General features: G+C 38.6%; 1 protein-coding gene across 1 annotated transcript; it reads right to left on the bottom strand.

Annotated features, from left to right (window-relative positions):
• Positions 1 to 477: 477 nt before the first annotated feature.
• Positions 478 to 16432, bottom strand: ncapg (non-SMC condensin I complex, subunit G). The gene is made up of 22 exons (XM_084715375.1): positions 16373 to 16432; positions 15934 to 16046; positions 14614 to 14856; positions 13664 to 13892; positions 12853 to 12998; positions 12631 to 12715; positions 11849 to 12041; positions 11615 to 11764; positions 9035 to 9175; positions 7001 to 7124; positions 6596 to 6685; positions 5131 to 5319; positions 4892 to 5002; positions 3687 to 3806; positions 2914 to 3150; positions 2625 to 2806; positions 2268 to 2433; positions 1842 to 2009; positions 1510 to 1633; positions 1182 to 1229; positions 973 to 1042; positions 478 to 877 (listed from the first exon to the last, which is right to left on the bottom strand). The coding sequence occupies exons 2-22, from the start codon at positions 16039 to 16041 to the stop codon at positions 751 to 753; spliced, it is 3051 nt and encodes a 1016-aa protein (XP_084571501.1). The 5' UTR covers positions 16042 to 16046; positions 16373 to 16432; the 3' UTR covers positions 478 to 750.
• Between the last annotated feature and the right edge of the window lie 349 nt (positions 16433 to 16781).

The following is a 16781-nucleotide window of genomic DNA, read 5'->3' as shown; positions in this document are numbered from 1 at the left end:
GATCTAGATTGAAAAACAGCACGACGGGTAAGAAAAAAAAAAAAGCATTTTTGATTTGGGAATCAAGTGTCCCTTTAAAAACTTTGTCAGCTGATGTAAATGATGTGTTGATAGTATCATGCATCCCTAAAGGAGCACTGGGTCCACTCTGTTTCAGTGTACTGGTGCACTGCTCAACATGTAACAGTGAGGAACAAGAAAAATAAATAGCATGTCAGCCAGGGGCAACAACCACATAATTGTCAGCTGACCTAACAAACAAGCAATTCAAACTAATATTCAAAAGCCATGGTAGCTTTCGTAGTTAAATAATGGACAGTAATGTTCACAATATGCTTTTGTCGTATCAGTCTTCCTGGACTTGTTTGTGTTTGTATGGGCCATTTGGTCAAAGTCGGCTTATACACCACTTTCACTGCTCAAATTGAGCAGGGCAGCAACTGTATACCCTGGGTAAGACACTGTTTATACTGATCATAATGAGCCAAAAAGAGGACAAGCTTTATTGACATATTACACTTTAATTATTAAAATGACAGAACTTGAAACTGTGAGACGTACAGACAGAAAACTTTAAAGGAATTATAAAGCACATATAAAAAGGTGAACCCAATTTATGGGCTCTAAGTCAGAGAAGTGGAAAATTCAGTGATATTTATTGATGTTAATTGTACTGTAAAAAGTAAGTAAATGTGTTTTGCATTACTAAAGTCTGAATTATGTAAAACCAGAATACTTGAACCCTGACTCCTACGAGACGTTGGCCTCCTGGTTGATGAGAGGGTTTAGGTCCAACTTTGTCTTCTCTAGAGCTGCAGTCTTGGCCCTCCGTGACGGACGCACCACAGGGACTGACTCTGGAACATTTTCTCCATCACTGTGGCCAAAACAAAAAGGAACAAGAAAAATATGAATGTGAGAATGAACAAGTATAATGATGGTACCAAAGCATGTACAGGGGTATACACTCACCTCTCCTCTGAGGACTCTGCCCTCCTGCTTGGCTTTCTGCCCCCTCTGGCTGCACAGACTTTCCTCTGACCTGTGTGCACACACACACACTCAGGTTACCTCACAATGCTGAGTCAACTCCTTGCCTCAGGTAGACGAGAAGAGCTCTAAAAATACAGCGGCACTATGTACAAGTGCAGTTTTCGATGAGTATACAGGACCTGAATTACCTCTTTTGGGCCTCTTGGCAGATTTAGATGGATCGTCTGCTGCAGCCTCTGTGGAAACATGGCAGACACAAATTCATATTTCTGCAGTTCTTCTCTGCCAGCTGTATTTTTTTCTTGACAGACACTGTATAGGATGAAGTACAGCATTTTTAATCCAGTTAGCAATGTTCTGGTAATAAGACATAATCCTTTTACAGTTCTAGTTGTCACAAACGTGTGTAGAGTAAATCTAATAAGAGGCACAGAGAGGGTGGCGTTGGCTACAGATGCTCAGCAGGGTGTCCGGTGCTCTGTCATACAGAAACTGTCACTGTGTTTGCATGTTTACCATCTGCATTGACGTCCAACGGTTGCAGCGCACTGGCACTGAGGAGCTCAGCCTGTTCTTTAGAGTCCAACAGCTGATAAATCATCTTCTCCAGAGCACGGAGACACACACGATCCTTCACCACCTGAAGAAAAGATGTATGGAAAGAGGAGAATTTCAAACACATATCCAATAGCCTAGTATTTTTATCTCATCTTTTGATTAATTAGAAGTTGAAGAGGTATTTTAGCACTGTCATTTGCAGGTTAAAATGCTGATGTTAGCATGTAGATTAAAGCACCACTGTGACTACATGCAGCCTTACAGGCATGTCTTGTTGAGTGTGTATGTACCTGTACGAGCTCCTGCAGCAGCATCTGCAGGTCTTTCCTGACAGTCTCGTCTCTGCTGAGCTCCAGGTTGCTGAGCGTTTTGGCGTAGAGACGCACCTCAGGGGCTGTGGGATCCTTCAGCATCTCCCCACACACACGCACCGCCAAGTAGTCGTGGACACACACCTCCTGAAGACACATGCAAGACATAGAGTCTGCATTTAGTATATTCGCACTGTTTGCCTCACTGATCTGTTATCACATTAAGCCTTTTAGAAATGGTGTACTCAAACAACTGAATTAAATCGTGAGCTGAAACAAGAAGTGAATATTTGTTGGGAGAAAGCTATGATGAAGATATGATGAAAAGCTCAGAGCACCAATAAAAACACTGATGAGGAATTTCTCACTGGAGACAACCCAGATTAAGCAGTGAGGTTTTCTTACCTCCGTGTTGGTTGAGGGTTTAATAAGTGCGCTCGGACGAGTCAGCTCCACAAGTAGCTCGACCACATTGTTAATATCCACCTCAGCTAGTGGAGAGGTGGCTGGGGCATTCATCAGAGTCCGAACAGTCGGCAAGAAACTCTCCTCCACAACCTCCTGATGGGCCCTAATACACACACAGAGACCCTCCACATTAGTTTTTATTGCACGACTAATAACTTCTCCTAAGCATAAATAAATCTACATTGTACCTTGTAGGCCAGTAATCATACTAAGGAGGATGGGAAAGGCACAGGTGTAACAAATTAAACTGACCACGTAGCTCATTGTTTGCTTGTGTATGTTTGCATGTGTGACCTGCTCTCGCGGGCGTAGAGCTGAAAGAAGACGCCGAGGCAGTGCCGCAGTCGGGTGTCGTCTTCAGTGACAGGATTGTACCACAGCAGCACCAGGCGGGAGAGCATCTTAGCACTGGAGATACGGCCGGTGTACATTAGCTTGGCGAGGCCCTCTGCTGTCTCTGTACGCAGGTCAGACACCTGAAAATATAAACACAGATAATTAAATCAAATTGTCTTCATATGTTTCATAAAAAAGAAAAGATACACTTCTGTTTCTGGTGTAAATTATTTCACGCAATCCTCACCTCACTGTCCAGGAACTCTGAAAGCATCACAAGGATGCTCTGTGCACTGTCCTCAGGTATGTCTCCCTTCTCCTCAATCACCGGTGCATCCTCCTCCTGTCCGTCCGGTGACTGGGAGGATGGGGCTGTCTGAGTGGTAGCTGCCTCAGAGAGCAGCTGGAAGCCAAACAGCAGCAGCAGGTCGATGATGGACCGCAGAGCACTGATACGGATCTTTACCTCATCCAGCTGAGCAATCTGAACACACACACACACCCCAATTTTAGTGATGGGAGTACATGATTTATGTCTTGTTTATGGGTCAGTGAATCAAAAAATACAAAAACATATCTTTCCACTTACCCCTAGTAATGTCTAGTTTGTTTTTTATTAACTACAGTTGAACAGAATAATCGTAAAGACCGTAGATCTGTGGATTATCTTGAAGGTGCTGTTTCTAGAAAGACTTGTTACTGATGAGTTTATTATATGCAAGTCTGAAACATTTTAAGTACCAAACATTTATTTAACCTTCAATGTCTTGGAGCAGCACAAGTCTCAGCTACTAAAACTGAAACTATTTCCAGAGGTGGAATACATGCCAAGCCTGCTGACTGCAGATGAAAATCAGCCTGTGTGGCTAAATCTGGCACATTTACATGACGACAAGTGCTCATGTTAATTCATGTGCATCGTGCCCTTTTAAACTGAAATGAACCACCGGGAATTTAAATGTGAATGGAAACGTATTTGAATTTTAAGTAGATAAAACACATGTGTATCATAACATTTACCTGTAGCAGCAGGACCATGTGGGTTTTGGCCAGCTCCTTGCTGTGCAGAGTGCAGGTTCCCAGACACACCACGGCCATATTACGGACAGCAGGGTGAGCATTTGCTATACTGGGCAATATCTGACAGAGATGGAGAAAAACAGTGACATTAATATATTTTTTATCAACTTCACTACAGACGTCCGCAAATGTTTGCAAACATGAGAGGACATAAACAAACAATAAGCAAATAATCACAGATGATTCAAAGGTTTCATCAGTTGGTAAAAACGTTTTTTGACATTAAAAAAAATATATTACTGCTGTAAAAAAAAATCATACAGGATAGATAATATGTGGCTGATTGTCAGAATCCACACCAATCCCTATCCTCCTGTCTTATGTAAGATTAATTATCCATGTGGTTTGATGTACATTTCTGGTAGAGCCAGTAGGATTTATCTGAGCTGTTCCTAAGACATCAAATACCAACAAAACACAACAAAGCAATGAGACAAAATAAGGAAATGGAGGCAGAGGACAGGGTCTCTGCAAACACAGCCACCAACACACATTTCTACTGGGTCAAAAGTGATGACTGAAATGAATTATGTTTATATGTGTCTATATATTGTTTTGTTTTTTAGGAAAATGTTGGAGATTATACCTTTAAGAACACCTAATGAAATGAAGGTTAAAAGACAAACTGACATATTAGTATAAATTCAAATAATTTAACGCATCATATTTCAAGTTGAGTGATACCTGTTTTAGGGCACTAAGGACTTAAGCAAATAGAGATACTCATTTGTTCCAACACTAAGTAGGTAAATCAAAAGTAACTCACACTTTTCTGTAGTAATGCACTTTACTTTAACCTAGACTACAACCTCCCTGTGATACTTGTTTGACTATATCTTGTTAACTTTTGTATCGTCCTTTGTGAAGTCTATTTGAGTGTTACTCTTGGTTTGTGAAACAACTGTCCTCTGGGATCAGAGTAAAGTTTGAATTGAAATACGAACTTGAAAATGTCCAATCAGAGGGGGAACACAGACAATAAATAAAAAAATTTAAAAAATCAACTGATATACACACTGCATTTACAAGCACTAATGAAACTACTGACAAAGGTCCTTAGCAGTCCATAAATGTTAACCTGTGTTTTGTGCATCTAAAGTAACATTAGTGAAATATATGATGAAGTATGCAGTGTGGGTTTATACCAGTGAGGACATTAAGGCGCTTATTGTTGGACCAATTCGTGTCTTGATGCTCATCTGCTTCAGCAGCTCTGCACACATTATTAGACACCTCAGAAGAGTCTCAGGATCATTCTGAAAATTAAAAAGAGGCAGGTTTAGACTTTTCCTTGACATTTTTATTTTAGGAGGTAAATCTCCTAACTATACTGGGTGAAGTATTAGAATGATGAAGAGGCGGTGCCTCCTGTGTGGTTATACACCTTCTCAGCGCGGTTATCCTTGTCTGCTGGCTGGGTGCTCTCTGCGATCTCTTGGATGATGTTGTTTCTGCGATTCTCGAGCTCCATGATGGAGTCCTTCAGCTCTGCAGCACGGCTGAACTCCTGGGCAGAGATACAGTCCTCCAGCGTTTGTTTAGCCTCCAAAATACGGACCTTCACCTCTGCTAACTGGGGTTGGGGGTGGGGGTGGGATGGGTGGAGACATAAACGAAAGAGGAGAGAGTCATTCCTTCGGTGAAACAAACTCCAGAGGATTCTTGTTGAGATGGGCAACTGCAATCCCAATAACAACAACAACAACAGCTGAGGCTCTGGGACAGGTTACAACCCTCTGAGGGCTCCTTCACCCACTGAAAAAGGAAGAGACGAGGAGAGAGAGCACAGGTGCACAGGATGGATGGGAGCTAAACAAATAGGCGAGGATCGACTTCCTCTGCAGCTGTTGGGCCTCCAAAATATTACATTCTTTCAGTGTTTGTTGAAAGATGGAGACTGATTTTCAATGAGGTTAAAGGGATAGTTCACCACAAAAATCAAAATTACATATATCTTACCTGTAGTTCTATTTATCCATCCATTCTGGTGTGAGTTACAGAGTTAATCCTCTCTGAGAGATATCCTCCACAGAGATGTTTGTCTTCTCTCAAACATAATGGAACTAGATGCCAATTATTTTCCAATGAAAGTAGCAAACACCAGCTAGATCAAAATATTTGTATGTCCACATTTATTCTTTTTTCCTTATTCTTTTACATATTCAATTCTCTCTCCTCTACATAAAACTGCTCACAACAAGGTCTGTGGATTGTCAGATCATAATTTCTGAAGAGAGACTGCTGTTGAATATTTCAAACTTAGGTTTTTGGTGCTTTGAGAGGCAGACATGTAAACATAGAAACAATATCTCCAAAACTCAGCAACTCACACCAAAACAACTGAGATGGATAAATAGCACAACAGACCAGAGGAAAAACATGGATTTTGGATTCTGGGGTGAACGGCCCTTCTAAATCAGGAATAAATGTGATCAGGAAAACTGATGAATAAAGCGAAACGAACTAGACCTGGATACCCCAGGCAAAGACCAGACTGGCATGCATGATCTGCACCTTCCACCCAAACAAATAGAAACAGACAGAGGGAACATAAATAGAGCTCTCAAGAAACGGAAAAAAAGATTAGTTTGTTCTATATCTCAGTTTTAGAATATGCAAACCTTTCATACATTTAATTAGTTTGATCTTTCATAATATAAAAAACCCAAGTAGCGTTTTGTAGCAATCAATGTTTCTATAGCCTTTTAATAATTTTAACTTTTCTACCCAATAAAAATTTGTAATCTGCCAATACATTGCGTTCTCAATCCAAAACACTTTTGGGTAACTGAAGGGATTACTGGATCTAATTGCTTGTGGTTGCTTTCAGTTGGCAGAGTGTTGCCCACCTGGACCTGCTGCCGACGGCTCTCGTTCTCATCCACCGGCTGACTGGCCTCCATGATGGGCTCCCTCACATCTGAGATGATTTCTGCCACCTGTGTAACACAAAGCCAGCTCATTTAGACATCAGTCTCTGAGGTAATGATACCAGCACCGAATGGAAAACCTGTTTCATTTTGTGACGCCTCAAACAAAAGAGCAAAGGACAGTTTAATTCCTGCATCCATTCAAACAATTTCCACTTTTATGTTTTCATTTCTATCTAATAGGTATGTCAATTAAATTTATGAAGGGAATTATTTTTTATGTGCATTTCGTCTTGTTTGGCTGGAAAAGAAGCACAGTCTGGATTAAGTGAACAGATTTCACAGCAAGAAAAAGTTGTGAATTAGGTGTAAAATGTAACTAACAGTCTGAATGCGTCTTTGGTCATCAGGAATGAGGGTGAGGAGTTTCTCAGTGAGAAGGGAGACGAGGGAGGAGGGAGTCTGTGGAAGAGCCAACATCTCCTGAAGGACCGCCAACACGCGCTTCCTGCAAAAACACACAACAGAACCATTCTGAATAAAATCGCCTCAATAAGCTGATGATAGTATTTGGCAAACTAGACAAAATTAAGGAGCTTGCCAAACAAAGCAAAATAGAGTTGGACTGGATGATAAATTTAATTTTTGAAATTACTCTCACAAGAGATCTCTTACCAAACGAAATGAACACATACTGCAGATACAATGTCTGCATCTTATATGTTTAAAATAAAGAAAAGCTGCAAAAATCAATGATCTCTGACCAGATTTTTAACCATCCAATCTGCTCACAGTCTAAACAAGTGCATTACTTTACTCCTGATCTGCGATGTCTACTTGAAACTTAAATAACAACCACCTTAAAAACAAATGTTTCAGATTGGTTCTTTTTTTCCAATCAACAGTCCAAAACACCCAAACTCCCAAACTCTTCATTTACTATTACAAATGAAAAAATAACAAAGAAAATCATGAAATCCTTACATTTAAGAAGCAGAAACCGAAAAACATTTGACATTTTTGCTTGAAAAATGACTGAAACAATTGATCAATTATCAAAATAGTTGGCACCTTTTACTTTTCTTTGTCATGTTTTATGATGAATTCAATATCTTTGGATTTGGCACCGTTGGCTGGACAGAACCACATCTGAGGATGTCAAATTGTGATGTTTGAAATTATAATCACAACTATTCACACTATTTTTTTTCACTACTACTTCACACTATTTTATGGCATTTTACCTACCAAATGGTGGACTGATTATTGGTTACAGCCCTAAAATGGGTAATCCTGTTACTAATCAGGACAAACATCAAGAGTGAGCATCACAATTAAGGAAACACACTACAAAAAACATGTAGTATTATATTTACAAGGTAAATCTGATCATTTATCTTGTCCAGCTATTTATTTTTCAGTAGCTTCTAGTCCTTCCTACTAAGACTCTTCTCTCCTGAAATCATGTCCAAACAAAGAAGCTCTTGTTCTTCCTGTTCTCTGCTTCTACCATCTGTACCAATCCTTTTTACCAAAACCTCTTACCATCCCACTGAATCCTGCGGGAAAAATGTATTATCATGAAAGAACATTTGAATCTGTGTCTTATAAGAATGTTTAAATTTGTGCACAGACATGGTTAGTTGTTTTTGGTATTTGATTGACTGTTTCTATGTATTTAAGTTGTACCAAGAGCTCCTCTGTTGACAGATTTGTGTTGTAATAAACTTGGTCTCTCTCTCTGCCTCTCCCTCTCTCGCTACTTTCTCAGTTGATGTCCACATGATTGTTAAGGTGAATTTGTTACTACATCTTTCCCTCCCACTCTATTTTTATCAAACCACTTGTTTATCATGTTGTCAACACAACTCTTTTTTGGGAAAAATTCTTCTCCATCTGGGTTCTGGTTTTGACAAACTTGCCTGCTGTCTTTTCCAATTTAGGTTATTTATAAATGTAAGCCACAGAATACAGTACATAGAACTTTTTTATTACTTTTTGTATTCATTTTTTCATCTTTATATTTATATTTATGTCTGTTCTACACCAACTATTTCACTACTTTTTAATCACATTTATTTATTGTTATTTGTTCTCTGTTCTGTATTTACAACAGGGGCCAAGTATAGTTTGTGTGTTTACATGTCTCAAGAGACATGCTCTTTACATGTCACTTGATACGTTAAAAATAATTTTGAGAATATGCTTAATATGTATGTATATTGTATGTGATACGTATTCACTTTGCAGATTGATGTGGCCAGGTGTGCTTACTGCACCATGTATTTTTTATGTATGGGTGGATAAGTTGTTGTAAAAAAAAATGTCATGTCTAAGTGCGTACTCATTACATGCTTATTTTGTGCTTGCCAACATTAAAAAACAAACAAAAACAAAAAGCCCTGTTCCTCGTCTTACCTGCCGCCCTCCTCGTTGGTGTCCAGACATTCGATGAGGTGTATGAGCTGCTGGGAGATGAACTCCTTGGTCATGACCAGCTCCAGCTGGTTGAAGTCGGCCCTCTGTTCCTCTGACAGCACAGGCACCGCCTTCAGGTATCTACAACCATTAGAGTCAAGAGTCAGAGATAACAACAGCTCTCAGAGCAGGCAGATCAGATAATGCAGGGACACACTCTGTGACAGTGAAGACTAAATTTAGGCTGTCGTCAGATAGCAGAATCACAGTGGTACAACTCAGCATAAATAGCACAGCCATATTAAATGAAACATTGCATTTAATACTAGCACTAGCAGTGCCTACAAGCCACACCTCAACACAAAGCCATATCAGCCAACCACTGAGGGATTCATACAAACCTGCTGCAACTTATTAAAACAAATTGATAAGTGTCTTTTATGAGCAGATAAATGTTAATCGCGCCACTCAGTTTCAGCAAATTTAATTAAAACAGCGCTTCACACGACAGCGTCACACACATTAGCCAGATGGTAAAACAGCAGAATCTTCAACATCAACGCACAGAAGTGATGATATTTAAGTCCTTGGATTTGAACGTATCAATCAGTGTGGACTTATGCTAAAAGTAATATCTTTATATTAATTAAAGATTAGGAACAAATTAAGAATATATTCAGTTTATAGTATGCAGTTTGATGAACACTAAATTGAGGATGAAAGAAAGCTTTCTTGATTTTTTTCAATATCTCAATCACAATGATCAGATCAATATTGTTATCTGGCCGATAAAACAAACAGATAAATCTCTTAAAATAAAACATTAACAGAGACAACAAATTACTGTTACTGTGTAATAAGAGCAGTCTAGTATTTTGAGTGTGAAGGTCTGTAGTCGTTGTTGTACAGGAACTCGTTTTTGAAGAATCTGACTTTGATCATGTACATAAAAAAAACAGACTTACAAGAGCACCGAGCATCAGCAAATATTGTTTTACTTGGTTTCCTGGGATAGTCTATTAACTGTATAATTGCCAGGCTTTGATATAACCAGCCAGGTTAAGCTGAATATGCAGTAAGCAGTGAGTTGTCCACACAGTTACATACAGAAAGAGATCCTCTGAGAACACTGGATCTGACTTCAGATACCTGAGTAACAACATGGTCATTATGGCAACTGTGTCAAAATAGTATCACAAGGTAACTATATTAAAGCACAGGGTCTCAAATTTTCAAATATTTCTTAAATGTTGAAAAAAATGTCTGCACACCTGAATGTGACAGGTGTAGGAGGAAGCTGCAACTCAAAGATAATGAGAAAAACTCCTGCGCATTGTTTTGCTTTCTGCTGTTATATCTATTAAATATCAGTGTTTCAGTGTAAAAGACCTTCGTTGAACATTGATATCTAATGAATATGTCAACATAAAGCAAGACGGTGTGCGGGAATTCCTCTAGAAATGTTCTTAAAACAGTCAGGTGCCCGTGTGGTCATTGAAAAGTTTTGCTCACTGATCATTCCTCCTGTTTATACTGGAGATAATTTCCGAATGCCGCTTTAATGTTAGTATGTTAGTGATGGGGGACAAAAATACATTTAAAAAGAACAGCACTGAAGGCTTTTCCCAGTGAAAAAGATTTTTTACTCTTGTCCTGCCTGGCCACAGCAAAAGTTTGACTACGTTTGAACAGTTGATCTGATTGGTTGAAGTTAGCCTGCGACAGATGCTAATACATAGATGGTTCATCCAAGCACCTTCCAAGTTTTTTTTTCCAAAGTGTCTGCCCTTTTCCAAACAGTTTTCAAGAGCAACTTCTCAGATGGTTCTGTGTAACAAACAAATCAGGTTACAGTGGACAAATTATAACAAAAAGGAGGGAATTTGGCAAAAAAAAGACTAACTTTGGAAGATACCTACTTGAGCTGTTTAACTTTACTGAAGCCTCTTACTAAATGAGGATAACGTGTTGAAAGCATTTCTGCATGGAAGAATAACAGTGGATCACGGCTGCAACTAATAATTATTTTTATTAGCGATTAATCTGTCTATTACTTTCTCCCTTAATTGATTGTTTAATTAATTCATTAAAGAAAATGGTGAAAAGTGTCGATCAGTGTTTCCAAAGCCCAAGATGTTGTCCTCAAATGTCTTGTTTTGTCAACAAGCCAACAACAGTCATAGAGGACTAAAGAAACAAGAAAATATTCACATCTGAGATGCTGAAATCGGATAATATTTTATTTTTAATGATGCAAAATGATTAATTATCAAAATAGTTAATTAATTTAATAGTCGATTAATAATTGATTATTCACTGCAGCAGTACTGCGAATTTTGTTCCCCATCACTTGCATTAAAAAAGTCTTAGAAAAAGGATCTCTTACAGCAAGAAAATCCTGTTGAGGATGAGGCCTCTGACTTGATTTTAAGACAGCCTTGAAAATATGAATCCATCCTTTAACTACAACAATAAATCATTCTGTAGAGCCTGTTGCCATGATCATGCATGCGCAACAAGGGTCAGCTGACAGTAAGAAAACGATAAATGTAATCCAGTGAACTCGGTTTCATCTCTCACCCGTAGAGGTAGTCGGCATAAGTTGCAGCATCTGGTAACACTTGCTCCAGCATTTCATCACCTTCATCTCCTTTAGCCTTGATGAACTCACACAGAGATCTCCAGTAAAGCACATTCTCACAGGACAGAGAGTCCACTGGGATCAGCTTCCTGTTGAAAACACACATAATCTCTTACCTCAGGACATTTTATTAATTAGGTCACACGTGAGAGCCAGAGAGTTTGAGGTTTTACCTGTTGTCAAGCTGCAGTCTGTTCTGCAGCAGCTCTTCAGTAGGTGTGCCTTTGAAGATGGCTTTCAGTGTGTCCAGAGCTGTTTGGGCACAGTTCTCTACATCCAGCCTGTGGAGCAGCTCGATGATGTTACCGTCCAGCCGAAGCAGCCAGGCCGGCAGCAGACGGGAACAGACCACCTCCCTCACCGCTTCTATAATACACACACACACACACACACACACACACACACACACACACACACACACACACACACACACACACACACACACACACACACACACAGCCAGTCAGACATATTCAATTGGGCACAAAGGAATTTGGAGCTTAAACACTCAAGTAGGAAAACCACAAAAGCTTCCAACTATTTCACTGCCCAAATTTGCTCTTTTCTGAAATTTCTCAGAGTTTTTGGACCGCTGGACTGACAAAAAAAATAACATTTAAATATGTCATCTTCAGCTCTGAAAATTGTGTACATTTTTATCTAAAATCATTTCATTCACCATTAAGAAGTAACTGACAAGTAAAGCTCCTCAACAACATTATCTATTTTATATTCCCATTCCTAGATTTATTTTGTCTTTTTTATTTACTATACACACATTTATATTAGCATTTTAATTGTATTTATGTTGTTTATTTAGATATTTTAAATTTCTTTTAATGCTTACTTTGATATCGTAACAGTTTCAAAATACAATCCTTGTACCTTTATATCATCTGTTTTACATCTGTGAATGTACATTAATATAATTTGCAAGAATATAAGTTGCAATAACCTGAGTTGTCATGGAGACCCTGCTGCAGCAGACTAACTCTCTGTGCGATGGTCAAAGCTTTAATGTGAACCTTGTCAGCAAGAACCTTAAACAAAAAACAAAGATAGAAAGTTATTCTGGAGTTGGAGGAAACTTCAGATCACGATGTTTAACAAGAACAAGTGTTCAGTCAGAGACAAGTCAACAACTTTATCATGTTCATTTGGCAGCGATTGTAGCTACCTGGTAGGCTAGCTTGCGGACGTTTTCTTTGATGTCCCGGGTGCGTTTGAGTACTTTGGGGAGGGTCTGAGGGGACATGGCAATGCAGGAAAGGACGGCACGTCGCACCTCAGCATTAGTATCATTTTCCAGAATTAACATGTATGCTAAACGGGGGAAAGAAATGAGAGCATTAGACAATTAGAGGACTAACGATGAGGAGAAAGAAACAAAAACATACATGTCAAATCACACACCACAAAGGTTATCTCAAAGAGTGGTGATTTAAGACTATATTAAGAATACAAGGCCATAAAGTAAGCAGGAACACTATGCTTTTTAAGAGGACAGTCCCACTAAAATTGGTCTGCAATGATTATTAAATCAACAGATGGCAGAAAATGCTTTTTCAAATACCTCTAAACATGTAGATTTCCTGCTTTTCTCTGTTTTACATGTTAAACTGAATATAGTTGGGTTTTGAACTGACAAAAGATTAAAAGACATTACCCTGGAGAAACTAAGATGAACATTTTTCACTATTCTTTGTCATTTTACAGACCAAACAATTAATCGATTAAGCTAGAAAATAACTGTCAGATTGATTGTCAAGTGTCTTGGATGTCAACATAACAGATTGTAGATATGTGAGTTCAAAGACAGAAGCTTAAACAATCAGCTTATTTTACAGTTTAACAAAAATAAGCATTGAATTTTAAACAGGGTGAGGTATAGTTACAAAAAATTGCCAACAACTTGTAAATAATAATTTCTGCATTCAAATAAAAAAATAAAAAAAATCAGTTGACAAGATAGAAAAAGAAACACAAACCATTGATGGTTGGACAGTCAGGATCCCTTGGCTGCTGCAGGCGGGTCATGGCCAAAGCAGCTTGAATCCTCACATTAGGGAACTTGTCAGTGACACGGACCAGCATGGCTTGGTGGATGCGATCAAAGAGGTCATCGTCTATCTGGGCATTCTCCGCCATACTGCCCAGCAATTTGTTGATCAGCTGGCAGACACGGAAACGCACTGCGTGGCTATTGGCTTTATGAGACTGAGAAGATAGGAAAGCAAAAAAAATCAGGGTCCTATAATTTTCCTTAAGTCGAAAACTAGCACTTTACAGATGTGGTAAATTACATATTTATAAAGATTTTCTCAAAATGACGATTTGATGTTGTTATTGTGCTGTCTGTAAGTAGGCTTAGCATCCTACATAACCTGGCTGATAACCAGCAATTTATTGTCAAAGTAGCATTTCAAGCAGTTGCATGCACTTTATTCAAAATCCAACTACTTTTCAAACCTTGAAAAGACTACATTAAAAGAGTTAAAGGATTCTCATTTCACTCATATGAACCCTGAAGACTCAACAGTTTAAACTGTTTGGAAGAAGTGGAGCAAGACATAGGATTGGGAAGAAAATACAGAGTGTGAGGTGAAAAGTGAGTTGCATTACACAGGAGAGTGTAGGAGTGAGAAACAGATGGAGTCCAACAGGAAGAGAGAGGAGACAGATGGGACAGGACAAAAACAGATTAAAAGGCAGCAGAGACATCAATCATGCCAGAGCTTCTCCGTGCAGCAAATGTTCACAACAAAATCAGAGAGGATTGTGCCGCAGCAGAAGTATCAGGGGTAACAGATTTATTTAGAAAATGACTGCTGCAAATGATAAACATGTATCTGTCACAAAGTTGACCTCTTATAATGATTCAGCACACATAGAGCAAAAGGAATTTAACTTTGCATTCATACACTGATGATGTCCATACCTCCAACAGGAAGTTGAAAATAAAACTCAGAAATGGATGATCATCCTCAGCATCATCTTCCTCCTCATCCTCCTCCTGCTGCTGCTCCTCCCCATCATCTGCTTTAGGTGGAGACTGGAAACTTGTGGCAAACCTTGCCACAAACTCGATGACATTTTCAACTGTAGGTTCACGCTTGTAGACAATCATGGCGTACTTCAGGTAGTGGACAAACTCCTCATGGAACAGAGTCTTGTCCTCAAGCTAATGGAGGAGAGGGATGTCATAAATAACAGGTGACAAGAGACAATAATTTTGTTTCCAAAGTAAAAAGTGGAAATGGGAAATATGTGTAACTGTTTTGGCAATATTCATTCACAACAGGAGAGATAAACACCCAGACCAGTCAGGTCATCTGGTAGAGGATGGCTCAGTGTCCCCAGGGTCAAAAAACACACACAGAGAAACAGAATTCAATTTCTATGCACCACATATTTGAAACAAACCTCCAGAAAACTTTAGGTCTGTTCCAGTTTACAGTTCTTTTAAAATGTACTGTAGCTTAAAACTTTTCTGTTTGGCACCTTTTTTATTTATGGTATGAACTGTGGGCTATTTCTTCACATTCCTTGTTGCACTATAATTCTACTCTACTTCTTCTTATCCTGTTCTGTTCCATTTTGATTTCATTTAAATATTATTTGTCCCTTTCGATTAATCTGTCAATAATTTTCTCAATTAATCAATTAGTTGTATAATCCCTAAAATATAAGACAATGCTGAAAAATGACAATCCGTGTTTCCCAAAGACCAAGATTATGTACTCAACTGTTTTGTTTCGTTCACAACCCAAAGATAATCAGTTTATTGTCAGAGAGGAATTCAGAAATCACAAAATATTCACATGTGAAAAGCTGAAATATGAAACCGGGATTTTGTCTTGAAAAAAAAAAAAAAAAGACTAGGAGAATAAATCGCTTATCAAATTAGTTGACAACTCTTTTACCATGTGTTTCTTAAACCTTGTCTTTAAGTAAAGCACTTTGAATTACTACTTTGTTGAAAGATGGTTCACAGATAAGCTTTCGTTTTCTTTTAATAGACTGATTAGATTCATTGACTTTTTCATAACAAAGATTTGCTCTTATTTACGAGAACCAACTTAAAGTAACGTAAAGTTAAAATAACAAACAGCCACATCTGCAAAATACCTGTTAGTCTTTTCTTTTTTTTTAACAAAACATTGCAGGCGTAGATTTAAACTATGAGTAAGTGTGGTATGTCTAAATATAAATACTGTATAGTACATAGTAGCTTCACATATCAGCACACAGAACTTACCTTGTTGTAGCGGCTCTTCAAGCTCGCCGCCAGCTTCCCCTTGTTATTGTGACCCTTTTGGGAGCGCTGAAACGCCTCTTTAATGTCTATTTCATTGTCCGCAGTCATCTTTCCTACACAGAAAATCAAAATAAAAGACAGGATTACTCAAATAGTCGAGCAGCCTTCCGTCACAGTAGCACTACGAGTAACGTTATTTACCAAATGCTAAAGGCAACAGGCTGCTAGCCTCTAGTGCCTCATTAGCTACGTTAAACGTTAACCGAAGCCCCACCTCGACCAACTCCCTCTGAAACAAGAGCAGGAAAACAACGTAACCAAGCAAAGTCTTATGGGACTAACTTCCGTACAGACACTTTATATAATGTTTTTTAGAATACTGAAGCAGAAATTGTACTATATTGAGGAATTAAAGTTATTATGAGTTTTAAAAATGTACCTTCCGCTCTGTTTCTTCTCACAACGCTACCGCCTGTTTTCAAATTCAACTGTTGTGTGATCTCGCGAGAACTGAGATGTGTACTCTCGATGCTACGTAAAGACGTACGCGGAGTTGGTGTTTTTGCCCAGAGTTTTACCTGGCAGGCGACCCTAATCGTAAAACTGGAATATTTACTATACAAAAGTAGTTGAGCTGAAGCAGCAATTAATTGATTAATCGGCTAGTTGATTGATTCTTGGTCTCACAAAACCAGAATACATTGGTGGGCACATTTCTATTTTCTATTTTGACATTTTACAGATCAAATGATTAGGCTATCTGATAAACTGACTCAGATTAACTGATAATGAAAAGAAATGAGAAGATTTTGTTGCAGGCATAAAAACGTATTAATAGTACTAAAATA

This window comes from Lutjanus erythropterus, chromosome 3 (assembly GCF_056507025.1).
Source record: "Lutjanus erythropterus isolate fLutEry1 chromosome 3, fLutEry1.hap2, whole genome shotgun sequence".
Taxonomy (NCBI): domain Eukaryota; kingdom Metazoa; phylum Chordata; class Actinopteri; order Lutjaniformes; family Lutjanidae; genus Lutjanus; species Lutjanus erythropterus.
This window is presented reverse-complemented; position numbering and strand designations above follow the sequence as displayed.